The sequence below is a fragment of the Micropterus salmoides genome, unplaced genomic scaffold (genome assembly GCF_014851395.1).
Source record: "Micropterus salmoides isolate LMB-PRFRI ecotype aquatic unplaced genomic scaffold, ASM1485139v1 Ms_hic_scaffold_14, whole genome shotgun sequence".
NCBI classification, from domain to species: Eukaryota; Metazoa; Chordata; class Actinopteri; order Centrarchiformes; family Centrarchidae; genus Micropterus; species Micropterus salmoides.
The window spans coordinates 30761564-30789030 of record NW_024040485.1 but is presented as its reverse complement, the minus strand read 5'-3'; the positions used below and the strand labels follow the sequence as shown (position 1 = coordinate 30789030).

Genomic DNA, 27467 nt, shown 5'->3' with positions numbered 1-27467 from the left:
ATGTGACAACCCTTTCCATTATTTGGTGACTGGTACCCTATGGGTCTTTTTGCTGTCTTGATTGTGAACTAATATATTCCACCGTGTTGTCCACCTTCAGATGGCCTGCATTAAAACAACACGGGGCGCAGAGTCAAAGATGCGCTTTTTGTAGTTCATCTTCAGAACATTGTAGTTTCATCACGGCAGGTGACGTCAGAAACATCCGCCGTCGCGTAAGTACATCGCCTGGAAAAGAGCAGTCGGATTCAATGTTTTCATGCTTTTATCTTGTTTTTTTTGTATTATTCTTTACACTTGTTAAAGAACTTTGTAACTTGTTTTTGAAAAGTGCTCTACAAATAAAGATTATTATTATTATTATTATTATTCTCTGAGACCCGCGGTCGTATTTTCCTGAGTCCTTATGGATTCTCCTTCATATCTTTTCTTGACCTCATAACGTTTTCTATCGAGGTCAAGGAAAGATGGTTAGGGAAGGAGATTTTATTGACTTTTGGAACGCAGCCATAGTCTTGTTAGAGAGTTCTTCTCTGAAGTCCAAATGTACTGATTTTCTCTGTGAGAGCTCAGAAAGTTCAGGCAGCTCTGCTGCTTTAGATCAGGTTTGGTAAAAGAGAAGTTGTGGATTCAAATCTTTTCTTCACACTGTGTAAAAGAACAGAAACAAAGAGCAGCTACACCACCTTTTCCCAAAGTTGGAATAGAACCCAGGTCACCTGGGTCAAATCCAGGTCTCTAGACCTCTTCACTACTTGGGAGAAGAGCTCCGCAGCAGCTTGTTTCACCTGAACATCATGAAACCAACAGCTCAGACAGCTCAACAACAGGATGATAAAAAACTAAATGCCAGAAAGTCCATCCATCCAACGTTTCCTCCCCAGACTGATGAAGGTGAAGTTTCTGCAGGTTCCTCCCCCAGTCTGATCTTCTTCCTCTCTCTGGATGTTCATCTTCACCAGCGCTGAAGATGGTCCAGTGGGGAAGGACGCCGACCGGAGATCTGGAGACGTGGGATCAAGCCTCAGCTCAGCTTGAGGTACGTGACCAACCTTCAAACTAAACTCAACAAACAAACCAATAAAACTAAACCGTCTACGCTTGCGTTGCGTTCATTTCTCGTCGTGAATTTCCGCTGCGTTCATTTCTCGTCATGAATTTCCACTGCGTTCGTTTCTCGTCGTGAATTTCCGCCATTGTTCATCTGCAACAGAGCTGACCTTCAAGGGACCAAAGAGCAAGGTAAGTCCAGGTGGGGTCGAGCTAGCTGGCTTGATAAAAGCCAGCTAGTGAGACGTGTTTTTGTGTCTCGTTACAGGATTAAATATCTTTACCCAACAAAGTATGTAACAAAAAAAACATGTGGTTTGAGATTAATTTAGAAGTGATTTCAAAACCAAACCAACCAGGAACCAGCATCCAAGCGGTTCACTTGCAAAGGCCATAAGCACATAATAGGCATCAATATGTAGCCACAAGGCTTTTCTCTCTCAAAATGCCAACGTCTTCCTCAATAGAGGTTTAGTTTCTTAGATTTAAACTTTGATTGAAAGGCAACCCACATTCGTCTTCACTTTTTAAAACTTGCAAAATCAGCGTGTTTGGAGTGTGGACTCGTGCCATAAGTTCTCATGCTCAGCTACTAAAAATACCAAAATAACAGGTCAAAAGCTACACTCTTATAGCAAATACTCTTTTACATCAATAAGTGAATTTGTGGTCTGGAGCTGTGGCTCAGTTGGTTGCACGGCACAGTTTGAGTTGCCCTTTTAATGTGCAACAGGTTGTGAGTTCAATCCCCATCTTGGGCCGGTGGAAACTTGTCACAGCTTCAAACTCGCACACACCTGTGTGGCGTTCCAACATGTTGACTTTACATTTAATCATTTAGAAAATGCTTTTATCTTAAGCCACTTACAAGCATCAGTAAAGTAAGTTTAGGGCCACATATGAAAAGTTCTGATTTAATTCTCCATTTCACTGTGTTTATAGTCAGAATACTGTATATTATCTAAATGTTGTTTACAGCTCTGTGCTTTTAGCTGGATCTACTTCAACCAAACCTCTGATCCAGGACAGCCATTGGACTCTTTGTAAAGTTTTTTCCCTGCAGGTAGATGAAGATGAAACGGAGTCCTCTCTTTGTGACCTTGGCAGCGAGGCTAGAACTATTGGAAGGACTGTTGGCCTCCACGATACTAAACTCTATCTGTGTTTCTTCCTGTTGCAGGTTGACCCTGACCTCTTCACTACCTGGGAGAGTTCAGTGAGATATGTTGATCTGTAAGTATTTCTTTCCATGGCTCAGTTGGTAGTGTGTGCAAAGTTATGTAATTATTCGAGAACATTTAGGCCATCAAAAATGTGATTTATTTCTTCAGTTCTGTATTGGGGTTAATCCGCCGACGTTTCCATTGGAAGAACAAGCACTTAACCACTGCGCTACTGAGAGATACTGCCAAGCCTGATTTTAACTTCCTCCATTGGTCTGGTCCTTAAGACCATAAAATGCTTCCAGTTCGCCAACAGAGGGCGCACAATGACCAAACATTCCTGGCCCACCACTGGGTCTGATTCAAGAAGAGCAGCTTGGGAAACCAATGCTTTAACCAAGTGAGCTATTGAGGCAGAAAATTTGAGCATTTGTTCACAGATTCAGGCAATTGTTTAATAACAGCTTTTCATCTCTCATTTTGGTGTGGTTAGTTAGCTGATAGCTGAGCATAAAAATATTCATCATGTGTCGACACTCCAGACAGGAAGGATGATTTAACAAGTTAAAGAAGTGGTGAACAGTTAGAACAGGGAGTCAACGAGAACTTGGGTGATTCTCAAGTCTCTTACTTGTCGTTTCCTCGCTTCTCGCTCCTTGCTTGAACTGGAAGTTGTTCCACTCCGCCATCTTGCAGACTGTCCCAAAGCTCTTATTTGCGCCCCGAGGAGCCATGAGTGAGGATACACCAGTGCATCCTTTGCGGAAATCTTTTACTGACCGACACGCCCCCTTATTGGGTAGCCCGTATATTGATTGGAAGCTGCAGCTGATCGGACTGGCCTGATACATCAGGACCAGGGCCGTTAAATCAGAGAGTTAAGACACGCTTTGATCTCGCCGCTACGCAGTCACGTGCTTCATGTAGCTCTCCATAGTTCCAAACAACTCAGCGCTGTCAACCAGTTTGAATGGGTTTAGGTGGGACGCACACCAGCAGCAGCTTTATTTACAGCAATTGTCGGTAAATATTAACAAAATAGACACTGACTACTGATGTGACACTTACATTACATACATAATGTAACGTTACACATTTACAGCAGCGACTTAATTTGCAGCAATTATCGGTAAATATTAACGAAATAGACACTGACTACTGATGTGACACTTACATTACATACATAACGTAATGTTACACATTTACAGCAGCGACTTAATTTGCAGCAATTATCGGTAAATATTAACAAAATAGACACTGACTACTGATGTGACACTTACATTACATACATAATGTAACGTTACACATTTACAGCAGCGACTTAATTTGCAGCAATTATCGGTAAATATTAACGAAATAGACACTGACTACTGATGTGACACTTACATTACATACATAACGTAACGTTACACATTTCCAGCAGTGACTTAATTTGCAGCAATTTTTGGTAAATATTAACAAAATAGACACTGACTACTGATGTGACACTTACATTACATACATAACGTAACGTTACACATTTACAGCAGTGACTTAATTTGCAGCAATTATCGGTAAATATTAACGAAATAGACACTGACTACTGATGTGACACTTACATTACATACATAACGTAACGTTACACATTTACAGCAGCGACTTAATTTGCAGCAATAATCGGTAAATATTAACAAAATAGACACTGACTACTGATGTGACACTTACATTACATACATAACGTAACGTTACACATTTACAGTAGCGACTTAATTTGCAGCAATAATCGGTAAATATTAACAAAATAGACACTGACTACTGATGTGACACTTACATTACATACATAACGTAACGTTACACATTTACAGCAGCGACTTAATTTGCAGCAATTTTTGGTAAATATTAACAAAATAGACACTGAAAAGTCTTTTCTGCTTAGGAAGTTCCTAACTGAGTGAAGTGAACCGGAAGTATTTAAGTGGCAGCCATGATAAGAGCTGGGGTGAGTTCAATCTCAAAACGTTTGGACCGGTTTGAAACGTTTTCGGATTGAACGATGTGTTTCTTTGAATAAAATAATACAGTACCTTCATACAATAATTGTGATTCATGTTGATAAAACTGGGAGGGCAGGAGGGTGAGTGTGAGCAAGCATTCTCAATGTGACAACCCTTTCCATTATTTGGTGACTGGTACCCTATGGGTCTTTTTGCTGTCTTGATTGTGAACTAATATATTCCACCGTGTTGTCCACCTTCAGATGGCCTGCATTAAAACAACACGGGGCGCAGAGTCAAAGATGCGCTTTTTGTAGTTCATCTTCAGAACATTGTAGTTTCATCACGGCAGGTGACGTCAGAAACATCCGCCATCGCGTAAGTACATCGCCTGGAAAAGAGCAGTGGGATTCAATGTTTTCATGCTTTTATCTTGTTTTTTTTGTATTATTCTTTACACTTGTTAAAGAACTTTGTAACTTGTTTTTGAAAAGTGCTCTACAAATAAAGATTATATTATTATTATTATTATTCTCTGAGACCCGCGGTCGTATTTTCCTGAGTCCTTATGGATTCTCCTTCATATCTTTTCTTGACCTCATAACGTTTTCTATCGAGGTCAAGGAAAGATGGTTAGGAAAGGAGATTTTATTGACTTTTGGAACGCAGCCATAGTCTTGTTAGAGAGTTCTTCTCTGAAGTCCAAATGTACTGATTTTCTCTGTGAGAGCTCAGAAAGTTCAGGCAGCTCTGCTGCTTTAGATCAGGTTTGGTAAAAGAGAAGTTGTGGATTCAAATCTTTTCTTCACACTGTGTAAAAGAACAGAAACAAAGAGCAGCTACACCACCTTTTCCCAAAGTTGGAATAGAACCCAGGTCACCTGGGTCAAATCCAGGTCTCTAGACCTCTTCACTACTTGGGAGAAGAGCTCCGCAGCAGCTTGTTTCACCTGAACATCATGAAACCAACAGCTCAGACAGCTCAACAACAGGATGATAAAAAACTAAATGCCAGAAAGTCCATCCATCCAACGTTTCCTCCCCAGACTGATGAAGGTGAAGTTTCTGCAGGTTCCTCCCCCAGTCTGATCTTCTTCCTCTCTCTGGATGTTCATCTTCACCAGCGCTGAAGATGGTCCAGTGGGGAAGGACGCCGACCGGAGATCTGGAGACGTGGGATCAAGCCTCAGCTCAGCTTGAGGTACGTGACCAACCTTCAAACTAAACTAAACTCAACAAACAAACCAATAAAACTAAACCGTCTACGCTTGCGTTGCGTTCATTTCTCGTCGTGAATTTCCGCTGCGTTCATTTCTCGTCGTGAATTTCCACTGCGTTCATTTCTCGTCGTGAATTTCCGCCATTGTTCATCTGCAACAGAGCTGACCTTCAAGGGACCAAAGAGCAAGGTAAGTCCAGGTGGGGTCGAGCTAGCTGGCTTGATAAAAGCCAGCTAGTGAGACGTGTTTTTGTGTCTCGTTACAGGATTAAATATCTTTACCCAACAAAGTATGTAACAAAAAAAACATGTGGTTTGAGATTAATTTAGAAGTGATTTCAAAACCAAACCAACCAGGAACCAGCATCCAAGCGGTTCACTTGCAAAGGCCATAAGCACATAATAGGCATCAATATGTAGCCACAAGGCTTTTCTCTCTCAAAATGCCAACGTCTTCCTCAATAGAGGTTTAGTTTCTTAGATTTAAACTTTGATTGAAAGGCAACCCACATTCGTCTTCACTTTTTTAAAACTTGCAAAATCAGCGTGTTTGGAGTGTGGACTCGTGCCATAAGTTCTCATGCTCAGCTACTAAAAATACCAAAATAACAGGTCAAAAGCTACACTCTTATAGCAAATACTCTTTTACATCAATAAGTGAATTTGTGGTCTGGAGCTGTGGCTCAGTTGGTTGCACAGCACATTTTGAGTTGCCCTTTTAATGTGCAACAGGTTGTGAGTTCAATCCCCATCTTGGGCCGGTGGAAACTTGTCACAGCTTCAAACTCGCACACACCTGTGTGGCGTTTCAACATGTTGACTTTACATTTAATCATTTAGAAAATGCTTTTATCTTAAGCCACTTACAAGCATCAGTAAAGTAAGTTTAGGGCCACATATGAAAAGTTCTGATTTAATTCTCCATTTCACTGTGTTTATAGTCAGAATACTGTATATTATCTAAATGTTGTTTACGGCTCTGTGCTTTTAGCTGGATCTACTTCAACCAAACCTCTGATCCAGGACAGCCATTGGACTCTTTGTAAAGTTTTTTCCCTGCAGGTAGATGAAGATGAAACGGAGTCCTCTCTTTGTGACCTTGGCAGCGAGGCTAGAACTATTGGAAGGACTGTTGGCCTCCACGATACTAAACTCTATCTGTGTTTCTTCCTGTTGCAGGTTGACCCTGACCTCTTCACTACCTGGGAGAGTTCAGTGAGATATGTTGATCTGTAAGTATTTCTTTCCATGGCTCAGTTGGTAGTGTGTGCAAAGTTATGTAATTATTCGAGAACATTTAGGCCATCAAAAATGTGATTTATTTCTTCAGTTCTGTATTGGGGTTAATCCGCCGACGTTTCCATTGGAAGAACAAGCACTTAACCACTGCGCTACTGAGAGATACTGCCAAGCCTGATTTTAACTTCCTCCATTGGTCTGGTCCTTAAGACCATAAAATGCTTCCAGTTCGCCAACAGAGGGCGCACAATGACCAAACATTCCTGGCCCACCACTGGGTCTGATTCAAGAAGAGCAGCTTGGGAAACCAATGCTTTAACCAAGTGAGCTATTGAGGCAGAAAATTTGAGCATTTGTTCACAGATTCAGGCAATTGTTTAATAACAGCTTTTCATCTCTCATTTTGGTGTGGTTAGTTAGCTGATAGCTGAGCATAAAAATATTCATCATGTGTCGACACTCCAGACAGGAAGGATGATTTAACAAGTTAAAGAAGTGGTGAACAGTTAGAACAGGGAGTCAACGAGAACTTGGGTGATTCTCAAGTCTCTTACTTGTCGTTTCCTCGCTTCTCGCTCCTTGCTTGAACTGGAAGTTGTTCCACTCCGCCATCTTGCAGACTGTCCCAAAGCTCTTATTTGCGCCCCGAGGAGCCATGAGTGAGGATACACCAGTGCATCCTTTGCGGAAATCTTTTACTGACCGACACGCCCCCTTATTGGGTAGCTGGTATATTGATTGGAAGCTGCAGCTGATCGGACTGGCCTGATACATCAGGACCAGGGCCGTTAAATCAGAGAGTTAAGACACGCTTTGATCTCGCCGCTACGCAGTCACGTGCTTCATGTAGCTCTCCATAGTTCCAAACAACTCAGCGCTGTCAACCAGTTTGAATGGGTTTAGGTGGGACGCACACCAGCAGCAGCTTTATTTACAGCAATTGTCGGTAAATATTAACAAAATAGACACTGACTACCGATGTGACACTTACATTACATACATAACGTAACGTTACACATTTACAGCAGCGACTTAATTTGCAGCAATTATCGGTAAATATTAACGAAATAGACACTGACTACTGATGTGACACTTACATTACATACATAACGTAACGTTACACATTTACAGCAGCGACTTAATTTGCAGCAATTATCGGTAAATATTAACAAAATAGACACTGACTACTGATGTGACACTTACATTACATACATAACGTAACGTTACACATTTCCAGCAGTGACTTAATTTGCAGCAATTTTTGGTAAATATTAACAAAATAGACACTGACTACTGATGTGACACTTACATTACATACATAACGTAACGTTACACATTTACAGCAGCGACTTAATTTGCAGCAATAATCGGTAAATATTAACAAAATAGACACTGACTACTGATGTGACACTTACATTACATACATAACGTAACGTTACACATTTCCAGCAGTGACTTAATTTGCAGCAATTATCGGTAAATATTAACGAAATAGACACTGACTACTGATGTGACACTTACATTACATACATAACGTAACGTTACACATTTACAGCAGCGACTTAATTTGCAGCAATAATCGGTAAATATTAACAAAATAGACACTGACTACTGATGTGACACTTACATTACATACATAACGTAACGTTACACATTTCCAGCAGTGACTTAATTTGCAGCAATTTTTGGTAAATATTAACAAAATAGACACTGACTACTGATGTGACACTTACATTACATACATAACGTAACGTTACACATTTACAGCAGTGACTTAATTTGCAGCAATTATCGGTAAATATTAACGAAATAGACACTGACTACTGATGTGACACTTACATTACATACATAACGTAACGTTACACATTTACAGCAGTGACTTAATTTGCAGCAATTATCGGTAAATATTAACAAAATAGACACTGACTACTGATGTGACACTTACATTACATACATAACGTAACGTTACACATTTACAGCAGCGACTTAATTTGCAGCAATAATCGGTAAATATTAACAAAATAGACACTGACTACTGATGTGACACTTACATTACATACATAACGTAACGTTACACATTTACAGCAGCGACTTAATTTGCAGCAATTTTTGGTAAATATTAACAAAATAGACACTGAAAAGTCTTTTCTGCTTAGGAAGTTCCTAACTGAGTGAAGTGAACCGGAAGTATTTAAGTGGCAGCCATGATAAGAGCTGGGGTGAGTTCAATCTCAAAACGTTTGGACCGGTTTGAAACGTTTTCGGATTGAACGATGTGTTTCTTTGAATAAAATAATACAGTACCTTCATACAATAATTGTGATTCATGTTGATAAAACTGGGAGGGCAGGAGGGTGAGTGTGAGCAAGCATTCTCAATGTGACAACCCTTTCCATTATTTGGTGACTGGTACCCTATGGGCCTTTTTGCTGTCTTGATTGTGAACTAATATATTCCACCGTGTTGTCCACCTTCAGATGGCCTGCATTAAAACAACACGGGGCGCAGAGTCAAAGATGCGCTTTTTGTAGTTCATCTTCAGAACATTGTAGTTTCATCACGGCAGGTGACGTCAGAAACATCCGCCATCGCGTAAGTACATCGCCTGGAAAAGAGCAGTGGGATTCAATGTTTTCATGCTTTTATCTTGTTTTTTTTGTATTATTCTTTACACTTGTTAAAGAACTTTGTAACTTGTTTTTGAAAAGTGCTCTACAAATAAAGATTATTATTATTATTATTATTATTCTCTGAGACCCGCGGTCGTATTTTCCTGAGTCCTTATGGATTCTCCTTCATATCTTTTCTTGACCTCATAACGTTTTCTATCGAGGTCAAGGAAAGATGGTTAGGAAAGGAGATTTTATTGACTTTTGGAACGCAGCCATAGTCTTGTTAGAGAGTTCTTCTCTGAAGTCCAAATGTACTGATTTTCTCTGTGAGAGCTCAGAAAGTTCAGGCAGCTCTGCTGCTTTAGATCAGGTTTGGTAAAAGAGAAGTTGTGGATTCAAATCTTTTCTTCACACTGTGTAAAAGAACAGAAACAAAGAGCAGCTACACCACCTTTTCCCAAAGTTGGAATAGAACCCAGGTCACCTGGGTCAAATCCAGGTCTCTAGACCTCTTCACTACTTGGGAGAAGAGCTCCGCAGCAGCTTGTTTCACCTGAACATCATGAAACCAACAGCTCAGACAGCTCAACAACAGGATGATAAAAAACTAAATGCCAGAAAGTCCATCCATCCAACGTTTCCTCCCCAGACTGATGAAGGTGAAGTTTCTGCAGGTTCCTCCCCCAGTCTGATCTTCTTCCTCTCTCTGGATGTTCATCTTCACCAGCGCTGAAGATGGTCCAGTGGGGAAGGACGCCGACCGGAGATCTGGAGACGTGGGATCAAGCCTCAGCTCAGCTTGAGGTACGTGACCAACCTTCAAACTAAACTAAACTCAACAAACAAACCAATAAAACTAAACCGTCTACGCTTGCGTTGCGTTCATTTCTCGTCGTGAATTTCCGCTGCGTTCATTTCTCGTCGTGAATTTCCACTGCGTTCATTTCTCGTCGTGAATTTCCGCCATTGTTCATCTGCAACAGAGCTGACCTTCAAGGGACCAAAGAGCAAGGTAAGTCCAGGTGGGGTCGAGCTAGCTGGCTTGATAAAAGCCAGCTAGTGAGACGTGTTTTTGTGTCTCGTTACAGGATTAAATATCTTTACCCAACAAAGTATGTAACAAAAAAAACATGTGGTTTGAGATTAATTTAGAAGTGATTTCAAAACCAAACCAACCAGGAACCAGCATCCAAGCGGTTCACTTGCAAAGGCCATAAGCACATAATAGGCATCAATATGTAGCCACAAGGCTTTTCTCTCTCAAAATGCCAACGTCTTCCTCAATAGAGGTTTAGTTTCTTAGATTTAAACTTTGATTGAAAGGCAACCCACATTCGTCTTCACTTTTTTAAAACTTGCAAAATCAGCGTGTTTGGAGTGTGGACTCGTGCCATAAGTTCTCATGCTCAGCTACTAAAAATACCAAAATAACAGGTCAAAAGCTACACTCTTATAGCAAATACTCTTTTACATCAATAAGTGAATTTGTGGTCGGGAGCTGTGGCTCAGTTGGTAGCACAGCACATTTTGAGTTGCCCTTTTAATGTGCAACAGGTTGTGAGTTCAATCCCCATCTTGGGCCGGTGGAAACTTGTCACAGCTTCAAACTCGCACACACACCTGTGTGGCGTTTCAACATGTTGACTTTACATTTAATCATTTAGAAAATGCTTTTATCTTAAGCCACTTACAAGCATCAGTAAAGTAAGTTTAGGGCCACATATGAAAAGTTCTGATTTAATTCTCCATTTTCACTGTGTTTATAGTCAGAATACTGTATATTATCTAAATGTTGTTTACAGCTCTGTGCTTTTAGCTGGATCTACTTCAACCAAACCTCCGATCCAGGACAGCCATTGGACTCTTTGTAAAGTTTTTTCCCTGCAGGTAGATGAAGATGAAACGGAGTCCTCTCTTTGTGACCTTGGCAGCGAGGCTAGAACTATTGGAAGGACTGTTGGCCTCCACGATACTAAACTCTATCTGTGTTTCTTCCTGTTGCAGGTTGACCCTGACCTCTTCACTACCTGGGAGAGTTCAGTGAGATATGTTGATCTGTAAGTATTTCTTTCCATGGCTCAGTTGGTAGTGTGTGCAAAGTTATGTAATTATTCGAGAACATTTAGGCCATCAAAAATGTGATTTATTTCTTCAGTTCTGTATTGGGGTTAATCCGCCGACGTTTCCATTGGAAGAACAAGCACTTAACCACTGCGCTACTGAGAGATACTGCCAAGCCTGATTTTAACTTCCTCCATTGGTCTGGTCCTTAAGACCATAAAATGCTTCCAGTTCGCCAACAGAGGGCGCACAATGACCAAACATTCCTGGCCCACCACTGGGTCTGATTCAAGAAGAGCAGCTTGGGAAACCAATGCTTTAACCAAGTGAGCTATTGAGGCAGAAAATTTGAGCATTTGTTCACAGATTCAGGCAATTGTTTAATAACAGCTTTTCATCTCTCATTTTGGTGTGGTTAGTTAGCTGATAGCTGAGCATAAAAATATTCATCATGTGTCGACACTCCAGACAGGAAGGATGATTTAACAAGTTAAAGAAGTGGTGAACAGTTAGAACAGGGAGTCAACGAGAACTTGGGTGATTCTCAAGTCTCTTACTTGTCGTTTCCTCGCTTCTCGCTCCTTGCTTGAACTGGAAGTTGTTCCACTCCGCCATCTTGCAGACTGTCCCAAAGCTCTTATTTGCGCCCCGAGGAGCCATGAGTGAGGATACACCAGTGCATCCTTTGCGGAAATCTTTTACTGACCGACACGCCCCCTTATTGGGTAGCCCGTATATTGATTGGAAGCTGCAGCTGATCGGACTGGCCTGATACATCAGGACCAGGGCCGTTAAATCAGAGAGTTAAGACACGCTTTGATCTCGCCGCTACGCAGTCACGTGCTTCATGTAGCTCTCCATAGTTCCAAACAACTCAGCGCTGTCAACCAGTTTGAATGGGTTTAGGTGGGACGCACACCAGCAGCAGCTTTATTTACAGCAATTGTCGGTAAATATTAACAAAATAGACACAGACTACTGATGTGACACTTACATTACATACATAACGTAACGTTACACATTTACAGCAGCGACTTAATTTGCAGCAATTATCGGTAAATATTAACGAAATAGACACTGACTACTGATGTGACACTTACATTACATACATAATGTAACGTTACACATTTACAGCAGCGACTTAATTTGCAGCAATTATCGGTAAATATTAACGAAATAGACACTGACTACTGATGTGACACTTACATTACATAAATAACGTAACGTTACACATTTACAGCAGCGACTTAATTTGCAGCAATTATCGGTAAATATTAACAAAATAGACACTGACTACTGATGTGACACTTACATTACATACATAACGTAATGTTACACATTTACAGCAGCGACTTAATTTGCAGCAATTATCGGTAAATATTAACGAAATAGACACTGACTACTGATGTGACACTTACATTACATACATAACGTAACGTTACACATTTACAGCAGTGACTTAATTTGCAGCAATTTTTGGTAAATATTAACAAAATAGACACTGAAAAGTCTTTTCTGCTTAGGAAGTTCCTAACTGAGTGAAGTGAACCGGAAGTATTTAAGTGGCAGCCATGATAAGAGCTGGGGTGAGTTCAATCTCAAAACGTTTGGACCGGTTTGAAACGTTTTCGGATTGAACGATGTGTTTCTTTGAATAAAATAATACAGTACCTTCATACAATAATTGTGATTCATGTTGATAAAACTGGGAGGGCAGGAGGGTGAGTGTGAGCAAGCATTCTCAATGTGACAACCCTTTCCATTATTTGGTGACTGGTACCCTATGGGCCTTTTTGCTGTCTTGATTGTGAACTAATATATTCCACCGTGTTGTCCACCTTCAGATGGCCTGCATTAAAACAACACGGGGCGCAGAGTCAAAGATGCGCTTTTTGTAGTTCATCTTCAGAACATTGTAGTTTCATCACGGCAGGTGACGTCAGAAACATCCGCCATCGCGTAAGTACATCGCCTGGAAAAGAGCAGTGGGATTCAATGTTTTCATGCTTTTATCTTGTTTTTTTTGTATTATTCTTTACACTTGTTAAAGAACTTTGTAACTTGTTTTTGAAAAGTGCTCTACAAATAAAGATTATTATTATTATTATTATTATTCTCTGAGACCCGCGGTCGTATTTTCCTGAGTCCTTATGGATTCTCCTTCATATCTTTTCTTGACCTCATAACGTTTTCTATCGAGGTCAAGGAAAGATGGTTAGGGAAGGAGATTTTATTGACTTTTGGAACGCAGCCATAGTCTTGTTAGAGAGTTCTTCTCTGAAGTCCAAATGTACTGATTTTCTCTGTGAGAGCTCAGAAAGTTCAGGCAGCTCTGCTGCTTTAGATCAGGTTTGGTAAAAGAGAAGTTGTGGATTCAAATCTTTTCTTCACACTGTGTAAAAGAACAGAAACAAAGAGCAGCTACACCACCTTTTCCCAAAGTTGGAATAGAACCCAGGTCACCTGGGTCAAATCCAGGTCTCTAGACCTCTTCACTACTTGGGAGAAGAGCTCCGCAGCAGCTTGTTTCACCTGAACATCATGAAACCAACAGCTCAGACAGCTCAACAACAGGATGATAAAAAACTAAATGCCAGAAAGTCCATCCATCCAACGTTTCCTCCCCAGACTGATGAAGGTGAAGTTTCTGCAGGTTCCTCCCCCAGTCTGATCTTCTTCCTCTCTCTGGATGTTCATCTTCACCAGCGCTGAAGATGGTCCAGTGGGGAAGGACGCCGACCGGAGATCTGGAGACGTGGGATCAAGCCTCAGCTCAGCTTGAGGTACGTGACCAACCTTCAAACTAAACTCAACAAACAAACCAAGCGTTCATTTCTCGTCGTGAATTTCCGCTGCGTTCATTTCTCGTCGTGAATTTCCACTGCGTTCGTTTCTCGTCGTGAATTTCCGCCATTGTTCATCTGCAACAGAGCTGACCTTCAAGGGACCAAAGAGCAAGGTAAGTCCAGGTGGGGTCGAGCTAGCTGGCTTGATAAAAGCCAGCTAGTGAGACGTGTTTTTGTGTCTCGTTACAGGATTAAATATCTTTACCCAACAAAGTATGTAACAAAAAAAACATGTGGTTTGAGATTAATTTAGAAGTGATTTCAAAACCAAACCAACCAGGAACCAGCATCCAAGCGGTTCACTTGCAAAGGCCATAAGCACATAATAGGCATCAATATGTAGCCACAAGGCTTTTCTCTCTCAAAATGCCAACGTCTTCCTCAATAGAGGTTTAGTTTCTTAGATTTAAACTTTGATTGAAAGGCAACCCACATTCGTCTTCACTTTTTTAAAACTTGCAAAATCAGCGTGTTTGGAGTGTGGACTCGTGCCATAAGTTCTCATGCTCAGCTACTAAAAATACCAAAATAACAGGTCAAAAGCTACACTCTTATAGCAAATACTCTTTTACATCAATAAGTGAATTTGTGGTCTGGAGCTGTGGCTCAGTTGGTTGCACGGCACAGTTTGAGTTGCCCTTTTAATGTGCAACAGGTTGTGAGTTCAATCCCCATCTTGGGCCGGTGGAAACTTGTCACAGCTTCAAACTCGCACACACACCTGTGTGGCGTTTCAACATGTTGACTTTACATTTAATCATTTAGAAAATGCTTTTATCTTAAGCCACTTACAAGCATCAGTAAAGTAAGTTTAGGGCCACATATGAAAAGTTCTGATTTAATTCTCCATTTCACTGTGTTTATAGTCAGAATACTGTATATTATCTAAATGTTGTTTACAGCTCTGTGCTTTTAGCTGGATCTACTTCAACCAAACCTCTGATCCAGGACAGCCATTGGACTCTTTGTAAAGTTTTTTCCCTGCAGGTAGATGAAGATGAAACGGAGTCCTCTCTTTGTGACCTTGGCAGCGAGGCTAGAACTATTGGAAGGACTGTTGGCCTCCACGATACTAAACTCTATCTGTGTTTCTTCCTGTTGCAGGTTGACCCTGACCTCTTCACTACCTGGGAGAGTTCAGTGAGATATGTTGATCTGTAAGTATTTCTTTCCATGGCTCAGTTGGTAGTGTGTGCAAAGTTATGTAATTATTCGAGAACATTTAGGCCATCAAAAATGTGATTTATTTCTTCAGTTCTGTATTGGGGTTAATCCGCCGACGTTTCCATTGGAAGAACAAGCACTTAACCACTGCGCTACTGAGAGATACTGCCAAGCCTGATTTTAACTTCCTCCATTGGTCTGGTCCTTAAGACCATAAAATGCTTCCAGTTCGCCAACAGAGGGCGCACAATGACCAAACATTCCTGGCCCACCACTGGGTCTGATTCAAGAAGAGCAGCTTGGGAAACCAATGCTTTAACCAAGTGAGCTATTGAGGCAGAAAATTTGAGCATTTGTTCACAGATTCAGGCAATTGTTTAATAACAGCTTTTCATCTCTCATTTTGGTGTGGTTAGTTAGCTGATAGCTGAGCATAAAAATATTCATCATGTGTCGACACTCCAGACAGGAAGGATGATTTAACAAGTTAAAGAAGTGGTGAACAGTTAGAACAGGGAGTCAACGAGAACTTGGGTGATTCTCAAGTCTCTTACTTGTCGTTTCCTCGCTTCTCGCTCCTTGCTTGAACTGGAAGTTGTTCCACTCCGCCATCTTGCAGACTGTCCCAAAGCTCTTATTTGCGCCCCGAGGAGCCATGAGTGAGGATACACCAGTGCATCCTTTGCGGAAATCTTTTACTGACCGACACGCCCCCTTATTGGGTAGCTGGTATATTGATTGGAAGCTGCAGCTGATCGGACTGGCCTGATACATCAGGACCAGGGCCGTTAAATCAGAGAGTTAAGACACGCTTTGATCTCGCCGCTACGCAGTCACGTGCTTCATGTAGCTCTCCATAGTTCCAAACAACTCAGCGCTGTCAACCAGTTTGAATGGGTTTAGGTGGGACGCACACCAGCAGCAGCTTTATTTACAGCAATTGTCGGTAAATATTAACAAAATACACACAGACTACTGATGTGACACTTACATTACATACATAATGTAACGTTACACATTTACAGCAGCGACTTAATTTGCAGCAATTATCGGTAAATATTAATGCATAATGTGCATTGACTAGGATGTTGACTACACCCATAGTTAGTGTATTCTATCCTGGGAGTGATGGACAGACAGCATTCACAGTGTGGTCTGTTGAAAATGAACTAGAGAGATGGTTACTGAATGAATTAAGTACATTCCTAAATACAATCCATAACATTACTGTTGACTGGGGATTCATTTCAGTATGGCTAATGTACCCTTTCACCCTTCCCCAGAGGCTAAACCATTAACCAGGACACAGACACATTTTGACTGATCAGTCCACACCACAGCTGCCTGGGAGAGAGCTTGATGAAGCAGTAGCTCTACCTTGTGTCTGGCTGCTGTGCTTTCTCTTGTCATGGTGTATCAGTATGACTCTGACAGTAAACTGTCTTCTCATACCTTGTAAACTGAGTTAGGCTGTTTCACTCAATCATCCTGTTTCCACCTACATACTGAATGTATGATCATTAGCACCTGTTTTGTTTGTTTAATCACCTGATGATATGCCTTACAAAGCCAGTTCCACCAAACTTTGAGTTTTCTTATGTCCATTAGTTTGTATTTTGTTTTATAACACATAACATGTCCATTTTTTACTTTTTGCTTTCTTGAAACCTTCATGCCAATAAAGCCCTTTAAATTGTTTAATATTGGAGAGAAGGGGGGCTGCTCCCATAAGGTATTGTATATTACAGTATGGATATATTTTTTCTCATGCTTCTATTGTCATAATTACTGACATTCTGATGTTATGTTAAGACACATTCACATACACATGCACAACAAGTACATATCAATGAATGCCAGAAGCTGTTTAGTTTAAGTCAAGAAAGAAGTTTTGGTAAACAGTGCAAAATATTCAAGGCAACCAACTGCATTCAACTATACATTTTATTATATTTTATATCCAGGGATTATAGGTAAGTTTTCCTTGAATGTGATGTCTTCAAAGAAACACATTTTTTCTTCTCACATCCTGCAAGACCAGACAGGAGGCTATATTTCATGCCAGATGTCCCACATCTGGTTCAGAAGAGTGCTGGTTGGTGGACAGACATTTCTGCAGGCTCCATCAGCCTGGTCATCGCTCCACTCTCCGCTCAAAATCCGTCCTGCTGAAAACAAACAAAACAACAACACACACATATAGTTGATTTTGGATGGCTTTGCAAATTAAATCTCAGCTGTTTGACAGCTGGAACTTGAGGCTTACTTTATCTAGGTATAGATATATCATATATCCTTTACACACAAGGGACTGAAGTTCAGTGTGTCACCAGCATTGTACATGTGCTACTTTCATCATAATTCTGAATCACTACAGTATCGCGTTTTTACCTTTATTAGTCACAGGGAGCCATTAACATGAGGAGTTGTGTGCAAAATAAATCATTGTATTCTAACAGATGTCCAAAATATGACCTCTGTCATCATAAGCCACTGATCTTATCACCCATCACTGATGCACTGTCTAACAAACATTGTGTGTAATTAACCAAGGAACAACCTCGCTAGATACAAGCTAGCCATGTTATCTAGCTGAGATAGCTAACTTACTGTTCATCATAATCACGTATAGAGTTACTACTACAGCGGCAACTAAGTGCTGCTATACTGAGCTACAACAAACCTAATGACCAAAGATAAACGATATATGCTAATTAACTAATAACTTTACATTTGAGGTAAATATTGGCAAACTGACATCTTGGTATGGTAACGTTAGCTGGTTAAGTGCTAACGTTACTCACGTTAACGTTAACCTCAAGTGTATCACTGCAAAGTCTTTAATTGGATATTGGCAGACATGACAGCTTAACCAGATCAGCAATTTCACAGTTTATAGATTCCACATTTAAAAATAAGACCATGCTTTCAGATAAAGGGACCGAGATATTATGAGGTTCCCATATTAATAATACGATTTGTGACCAAAAGTCACATGAAAAAGTTCACTCGTAAAATAAATCTCTGTCTCTGACTCACAAAAAGAGCATAAAGGTCAAATAAGAGACTAGAGAAGCACCCCTTGTGTCTCTCCATGAATCCCCGGTGGGCGGGACAAAGACGCAAGCGAGGGAAACGTGCAATTAATAAGAGACGTGAGAAGCACCCAGGAGCTCCTCCCTCTCTCAGGAAGAGAGCCCAGCAGAGGATGTACTTCCTGCAGCTGCTGATGTGCAGCAGTGTGTCAGTGCAGCCACTAGAGGGCAGCAGCAAAACACTAAAGGTAAATCCAGAGTGATTTACATTATAATCTAATAAACATACGTAGGAGCCATTATACATGAGGGGAAATGTCCCCCCCACACACACACACACTTTTCAAAATCTCTGTTTTGTCCCCCTCACTTTTTTCCGGCGATTTCGGAGTTGGCTCATAGCAGAGACGGTTTGAATGACTAGTCGATCAATCGATCAATCAATCAATCACACACCCCATCAGACATGATTAAACGGTTGAAACGCAGACAAAAATCATGTTGGCCCATAGAAAACATGTGACACAAGGCAAAGGTGGTGCTGAAAAGTTAAGGGAGAAGAAAAAAGGTTGCAGCAAAGTGCATCAATATTACGTTTCTTTTGTGCTGCTGTTACTTGAGGACTCCTGCTGCAGGGTGGGTAGTAACTTACAAATAACGCACATTTGCTAAATAAATACATTTAAAAAAAAGTAATTGGCACCTTTTCACGTTTTTTTCACACCTTTTTCAAAAATGTACTTTTACTCTTTACTCCAGTATTTTCTTTAGGCCAGTCATCTACTCTTAATTTCTCTACAGTTTCCATTCATACCTTCATAACTTAACCAGTCTGTAATCTGCATTTTGCTTCATTAGCCGAAATGATCCAGTCTGTGTGCGCGTAGTTACGCAGAAGAGCGCCTGGTCTCGGGCGCTTGTCACAGTCACAGAGCTGGGCGCAAACATTTAGAAAATCAGGCAAACACCTTTCTCAGTTTAAGGCTTTATTGTTCTACTTACACAACTGAAATCCTGTGAGCGCACACCATGGCACTGCTGGCCGTGTTGGAAAGCAGCCTGCGTCGCTCTTTAACAAGCCGGCAAATAAATACTTTCACTTTCCATTAACGGCGCATTTAAAGCGTATTTCGTCTCTGCAGAGAAAACGTAGACTTCACACTGTAACATAAGTTATATGATCATTGGATTGATCCTGATATAATATTTTATATATAATTATGGTGGATAAAACAGTCCTGTTAGGTTTTACGCATGACGCACAGCTTCCTCTGTATGCAGGTTTACCTGCTTCAACAAGGAGCTGCTCCCTGTTGCTGCCACAATGATTCTTTGCGTTGTGAAGATTATTTAGATGCTTTAGGATTAATCAGATTGTTTCGGCTGCCTGTGCTGCTGCAAAGCAAGTGTTTTGGTCGGCTACATGTCCATAATAAAAGATGCAGGTAACAATAGTGGCTGGGCAGCAAGTGTGATATTTTAAAGTGATCTTATCAACACATTCATGGAGATTTAAAAAAAGAAATTAATTGTTTTAAACAGAAATAGCTATAGATAATCAACCAGCAAAGCAAATTGCATTCCCTAGAAATAACCATGTTGCAGTTGTTTCGAACCTGATGAACAGCAGATGAAATATATTATTATATTTATACATAAGTAGGTTTGTAACTTTTTATGGGAGTAATTTTTTCTTGAGTAAAGATTTTGAGTACTTTACCCACCACTGGCCAGCGGCACCAGTACTAGTGCTGACATGGTGAACATGTGACAGCAGAGATGAGGGCAAGAGCAGAACAGAGTCAGAGCCAGCACAGTCCAAAGCAGCAGTTTATGGTGTGACTGATGATGATATGACTTGTTTAGGTCTATCTACTCAAGGGCTCAGCTGAAGTGATTACTTTACTTTAGGAGAGTTAGAGAGGGATTTCTAGTTTTGAAAATGTATTTTAAAGGCTCATTTAGTGATGTACTCTACTTACATAAAATTCTCAAGAATGCAGGAATAAAAGTCTCTAAAGACCCAGAGGCTCCGACAAATGTTTGGACTGACCAGGGACAAACTCCTGGGCCACTTTTTTAAAAACTTGTCCTGAGGTGTGTGTGTCTGCTACGTGTCCATAAACAATTGAAAAGTAGTAAATGTTCACACAAAGACGAGCACAAAGACGAGCATCCTACAGTATTTTAAGAGGAAGAGGACAGAGGTCACAGGAGCAGGAGTTGAACAAACTGAGGAGGACGAGCTTGTAAGTTGGATGGACAGCTACTAGACGTAGTGAATTCTACAACTCACATAGTAAAAGACTGACCAAAAGCATGTCATCAGAGTTTGCAGGGAAGACAGCTCTGTGTTCCCAAACATTTGTTGCAGGGAGAGTCAGGGCCAAGAGAGACACAGGAAATATCACAGACAGCTCACAAGTGTAACATTGGAATAACTAAAAACATTTGTACTGTGGCTACGTTAACTAGCAGCTGCATGGTTTTTACGGCATGTAGTCGGTTTTGTTCTAGTTATATTATACTCCGTCTCTCTGACCCTCTCCCCCTTCAAGTTTTTCTCCATCTTCTGTCACTACAAAGACCCTCTTTCAGGCACACTAATAAGTACATTCTGTTTTCAAAAGCCATTAGAAATGAGCATTTAATTGCTTTATTTAAAAAAAAATTGACAATATCGGGGGGGCATGCCCCCGAACTCCCCGAGCATTTCACCGTCCCCTCCAGGTTCAAAGTCGCTCCTACGCCCCTGATAATAAATAATATTATCTGCAGTGCTGGAATGTAACTAAGTAACGTTTTTACTGAAGTATTTACATAAGTACAAATTACTCATAACTGTGACGGCAGAATCATTTCAAACCAAACACTCAGTGTATTGATGGAGGAAATAATCAGCAGGTTGATCCAGAATGAAAAGAATCATCAGCTGCAGTCTGATACTAAACAGTTCAGAATGAGCTGCAGCTCAACAACTACAGCAGCAACATCCTGCTGCACATTAATGAGGAGGAAGAAGAATCTGTTATAGCACAACATTTTACTGCTTTAATACTTTCAAACTCACATACTTTTACTGCAGGAACATAATTAATGCAGGGCTTTTACTTGTTTTACATGTAGTATTTTGTACAGTGTGGTATTAGTACTTTTACTTAAGGATCCTGCTTCCTGCAGTACTGCATACAAGATACAACAAATCAGAGAAAAGAGAACATTGAGGGAAAAGACTCAAGAGTTAAGACCTGAGGATTGAAGCAGTGAGTGGCTGCAGCCACCAGAGGGCAGCAGTGTCAAGCTGACAGCTGGACGTAATCAAGGACCAATCAAACTAATCAACCTACTGTCTTTATTAACTGATACTAATTACAAGTCTGAGCCTGATATTTCTGCTGTATTCAAACCATCACTGATGAAAACAAACCTTTAACAGTCATAGATCATGTATCAGATTGGGCTGTTTACCATGTTTAATGTTGTTCTATTTTACTGAATGAACATAACTCCTTTTGATCACATCTGCTTTGTTGATCCTTTAAATATTCTTTTCATCATGCATCTATGTTGTTACAATTTATGTATTCTAAATATGTGTTATGTGTTTGTAACCTTAAATGCTGAAGAATCAGTGATTCACTGACTGGAAAGTATAAAATGTATGAAGAGGTTTGTTCGTCATTGAGATTTTATCAGTCAAGTGATGTCAGATGATCCCTGATTCTGAATGTCAAGCAAAGGTAAAGATCTAATTAGCAAATTTACCTCTGTCAGCCTCATGTTATGTGTTTGTAACCTTAAATGCTGAAGAATCAGTGATTCACTGACTGGAAAGTATAAAATGTATGAAGAGGTTTGTTCGTCATTGAGATTTTATCAGTCAAGTGATGTCAGATGATCCCTGATTCTGAATATCAAGCAAAGGTAAAGATCTAATTAGCAAATTTACCTCTGTCAGCCTCATGTTATGTGTTTTGTTTGCAAGCTTTGCAAGTTAACTCCAGATGATGGAAATAAAAGAAGAATAACAGAAACATAAGTGAATGAAAGACACTGGATGAAAGAGGATAACTTTGGGTACAGATGTAGGAAATACACAACAGAGGTACAGCCTGAAGTGAATGTAATCTGTGTAACTGGCTACTTAAATAGTTCTTTTTAAATATTTTGCATCGTTTTATCCTGTTATTGAATGTTTTCTTTAATCTTTTTTAATTTATGTTTACATTTTATTTTCGTTTTATTTTGTTATTTTCTAAAAGAAAATGTTTTTTTTTTATAATTTCTTTCCTTTACTTTTTTGTGATTTTCTTGTTTCCAATTATATTTTACTGATTAATTTACAACATAAGTTAATCTCATTGCCGGTTATTGTGTTTTATTGTAAATGTTGTTTTTTTTTTTATGTTTGTGTATTTAATTTTATTCTTTCCTTTAACATCTGTCTTTTCTTTTTTGAGTATTTTAATTCCCCAATTTAGCCGTTTTATTTTGTTATATAACTTAATCACATTTTCACCTCTAACATTTTTCTTTTCTTTTTTAAAGTTCTTTTCTTTGAGTATTTTCTTTGTTGTCATGACTTAATCACCGAGATCCGAATTCCCGGAACTTCTTGTCGACGCATCATTTACAGCTAAAAGACCCTCACCGCGCCACCGCTACACATCCGCGGAGTAAAACAGTCCCCGCATCAAACGCGCGTTCTTGCTCCGTTTGATCACAAAAAAATAAACAAGATCATCTGTTGCGGCGACACCGAGTGTTTATTGATTTGTCACGAGCACGCCCACGCATCGATTAGGTGTACTACGCAGCTCACATGTTGGCGCGAAAAGCATGACGTTTGCGGATGTGTAAAAAAAGCCGGAGTATTAAATGTCTGCAGAGCAGCCGGGCGGCGTGAGTCACGGTGAGACAGCAGCGACGGACCGCAGGCTCACAGATCACTGATATCGATCTGTGACTGGGAGAGGAAATATTTTGCAAACGCTCTGAAGATTTATCCTTCGCTCACTGGAACATTTGGATTTTATCCTGCGAGCTATAAGGGTGAGATTCAATAACAATAACAGCTGGTTCTTGTTCTGGTTCTGGTTCTTTAAGGGACAGTTTTCTGCTTGGTGGAGAGAAATTATCACTATGTCAGTCTGAGAAAAAACAAAACAACATATGCCGAATTTACCCCCGCAGCTGCTTTTTACCATCCTCTCAAACTGTTTTTACATAGCTGTTACTTAAAATGGTTAAATCGGTGAGTTAAGTTGGATTTACGTGTTTGTGAGTGTAACATCTGCAGAGCACCTCACCTCGCGCTATTTGGAGCGAGTCATGGTCTCACAAAGTCCAGTTTACTGGGCTTTTAAACGCCGAACTGCGCCCTGTGCCTTGTTGAATATGAATCTTTGTATTTGAGTCATATTTTGCAGTTTTAACCTTTAACTCCAGACAAAATAATCCTAAATTTACTGTTTCTTGGATTGGGTTTTGTGGGATTATGGTATCATAATTTACTGCTGCAGAATGTCCACCTACATTTATAAGTTTATTATTCACTGTCACAAAAACCCTGTAGTGATAGAGAGGCATAGCAGATAATTTGATATCTGTGATACCTGTAGGCTGGTGGTGCATCTGCAACACGTCGCCTGTCAATTTCCTTTTAGGTTGCAACTCCTACCTGAATTATATTCAGGTTATACTTGAAGCTGAAGAATGTCTTTTAGTTGAGTCAACTTTAACTTCAAAAGAAAATAAACTACCGGTTTTATTGAATGAAGTTTCGTGTGAATGTGTAAGTGTCGATCTCTACATCTAAATCCTACCTGTAAACACAAAATTTAAAGAAATACACATGATCTCTGTTTTTTAAAATACAACATAGCCATTTAAATGTGTTTGGAGTTATTTGCATAGCATAGCAAGATTAAACTCCTGATTAAAAAGTGAGTCACCATCTAAATAATGTTAAACTGCCTCATTATTGAATGGGATTTGGTGCATCTAGAAGTTTTGAACATGAGACAGGAATTTCATTCTTATGAGTAACTTTTAATAGCTTGAACAGACTTCATCACCATCTCTGTGACCGCTCACTACTCACCACTATGACAACTTCCTTAAATATTCACACAGGAACTTGGACTGTGCAGCTGTATGGTGTTCCCCCCCCTGCATGCAAATACTCTTAGAGTTCAGTATTGACTGAATTTCAAAATTGTAAATCATGTGTTTTTATGCTAATTTAGCTGTGTTTTCAGGGTGGAACTGAATCTGCAGTTATACAGCAGCTGCTGTTTGGGAAATCTGGAGATTCAAAAAGAACATAATTGTGTAATAGTTGAGACATCTGGGTTTACTTCTGTTCTTCTTACATATTTGTTTGTATGTTTTTCCATAAACATAAATAGCTAAATCTTAAATCTCCTCCTGTATGTATTTATTTATTTTGGTAACTTTTTGTATCCAGTTTTTATTAAATATGTATAGATTATATGCATGTATGTGTGTCACAGTCCCGCCAGGTGGAACGTGCTAATCCTAACCTCATGTTGTGTCTCTTCCCAGGCCGCCATAATGCCGCCGGTGTTAACAATGTCCAGCGCAAACTATGATTACGACTATGACACGATTCAGCCCTGCTTCTTCCTGGACGGCGAGGAGGAGGACTTCTACCTGCCTCCACACAACCAGCTCCTCCCGGGTCCCGGCGAGGACATCTGGAAGAAGTTCGAGTTGCTGCCGACGCCCCCCCTGTCCCCCAGCCGGACGCCCTCCCCGTCCGGCGTCCCGCTGTCCGCCGCCGAACACCTGGAGGCGGTGTCTGACCTGCTGGACGAGGCCTGCAACCCCTCTGCGGCCGTCCTCCAATCCTTCATCATCCAGGACTGCATGTGGAGCAGCAGCTTCGCCGCCGCCACCAAACTGGAGAAGGTGGTGTCCGAGAGGCTGGCCTCGCTCCGCGCCCGGCGGGACTCCTCCACAACCAGCACACTAACAAACGCCATCGCAGACGCAGGTGGGCAGCCATCGCAGTCGCAGGTGGGCAGCTCTCAGGTGAACGCGGGATACCTGCAGGACCTCCACACGGCGGCGACGGACTGCATCGACCCCTCTGTGGTGTTTCCGTACTCCCCGCTGAGCGAGAAGAGCGGCGACGGAGCAGCGATGGAGGTGGCGTCCGACCCGTGTCTGGATACTCCGCCTCTCAGCAGCAGTGACGGTGAATCAGGTGGGAAGCAGGCTTTTATTTTGAAGGGGGTTACATGTGGTTTATTACATGCCTGGTTTTATTTTGAAAGATGACACTGTACCAAACAGTCCACCAGTTTTCTGATCATGTTTGGTTCTCGTGTCTTCTGTGGCGCTGACCTTTATATCGCAGTGATGTCATCAGATGTCAGTTAGGGATGTGGTTTTGTAGCGAATGACCGATAAGAACTACAAAAATAGAACTACAGAAATACCCAAGTTGTAAAAAGTGTCTCTTAGATGATTAATTATACAAACTCTTACTACCTGTGTTGATAATAGTCCCTTCCTTGTATTTTCCCAGAAGAAGAAGAGGAGGTGGAGGAAGAAGCTGAGGAGGATGAAGAGATCGACGTGGTGACGGTGGACAGGCGAAAGGTGTCACGGCGGTCAGGTGCGGGCAGCAGACCTGACGCCTCCCCGCTGGTCCTGAAACGCTCTCACATCAACATCCATCAGCACAACTACGCCGCCCAGCAGCCCTCATCGCCCGTCCAGCAGCCTGCTGGGAAACGCATGAAGTCGGAGAACAGCTGGCTGGCGGCGCCGAGGCAGAGCGGCGGCCACAGGTCCTGGAGCCCGCGCTCTGACGGCGAGGACAGCAACGACAAACGCAGGACTCACAACGTGCTGGAGAGGCAGCGCAGGAACGAGCTGAAGATGAGCTTCCTCGCCCTGAGGGACCAAGTCCCGGCGGTGGCCGCCAACGACAAAGCGCCGAAGGTGGTGATCCTGAAAACGGCGACCGAGTTCATCGTGAAGGTCAGAGAGGACGAGCGGCGGCTGCTGGCGACGAAGGACGAGCTGAGGAAGAGGAGCAGAGAGCTGAAGCAGAGGCTGGAGCGTCTGAGGACTTTACATTAACTGTTAATTAGTGTTTCAAGTATCAATAATTATGACTAATGTAAACCGAACGCAGGAACTACAAGGACCAGAGTTCCCTGTCCGTGTCCTGGCAGCTGGTCTGTAGTCAGTCAAACTGTGTTCCTGTTTGTATTTATTTATTTTTATTGAGATTTTTATTTAAAATAGTATTTTTTTTCTTTTAAGTTTCAGATGTCAGATTAAGAAAAATACATTTGAGTAACTTTTACTCCCAGCTGATCGTGATGATAAATAATTCAGTTTATTTAATCCGTGAATTCTCCCTACAGCAAAGGGTCTGTTCGTGTATATTGTAATTTGTTTTATTTTATTTTTTTAAATAAGTTTATATTTTTATATTTGCCCGTGGCTGCACGACAGGAAGTCCATAAGCAGCATTGCAACCTCTTCAAAATAAAAGCCCTTCATACGTTGGAGGTTCTGTCAACGTTAAAAAGGTGTAAGATGGTTTTGTTTCTTCTTCACACGCACATTTAAGGGAAGAGACGCGTTCCCTCGCACTCATGACGATGTCACACCGCTCGGCTTCATTACTAAACTCGTCTCTATGGGAGAAGCAAGGGGTCAAAGGTCACAGAGGAGATTTGTGGCTCCAGAGTTTCAGCCTCTGGAGTTTATTGTGAAATCCGAGGGCGAGACAGTGTAGAAAGAGCAGCCGGCCAGATGTTTCACACATCCGAAGGGAGTTACAGATGTGCGTGTTGCTCGAGTCCTCTCACTGTTCTGGATTAGTCAACACTGTTTGGTCATTCGTGAAACCTCCAACCTGGCAAACAAAACTCGGGGCAGCAAGCTGAACTCAGGAGAAACCAGGTGAAAGTTGAGCTCCGGTCGGTCGATATTAAACGCCTCCACTCCCACGGTACGCTCGGAGAGTCCACTTCCCAGAAAGCAGCGGAGGCTGCGTCACAGAGCCCCCCCACTAACCGGAGGAGAATTCACACTTATTTTTTTTCCGTCAGACAGCTC

The 27467-nt window shown here is 41.2% G+C and overlaps 1 protein-coding gene across 1 annotated transcript; it reads left to right on the top strand.

Moving 5' to 3' along the window:
• Window positions 1-23232: 23232 nt before the first annotated feature.
• Window positions 23233-26934, top strand: LOC119902666 (transcriptional regulator Myc-1-like). Its single transcript, XM_038718997.1, has 3 exons — window positions 23233-23414; window positions 24930-25593; window positions 25918-26934. The coding sequence occupies exons 2-3, from the start codon at window positions 24939-24941 to the stop codon at window positions 26475-26477; spliced, it is 1215 nt and encodes a 404-aa protein (XP_038574925.1). The 5' UTR covers window positions 23233-23414; window positions 24930-24938; the 3' UTR covers window positions 26478-26934.
• The last annotated feature ends 533 nt before the right edge of the window (window positions 26935-27467 follow it).

Coding starts and splice junctions, on each gene's coding strand:
- LOC119902666 (XM_038718997.1), top strand. CDS start 24,939: ATGCCGCCGGTGTTAACAATGTCCAGCGCAAACTATGATTACGACTAT. Junction 25,594..25,917: donor CAGCAGTGACGGTGAATCAG/GTGGGAAGCAGG, acceptor GTATTTTCCCAG/AAGAAGAAGAGGAGGTGGAG.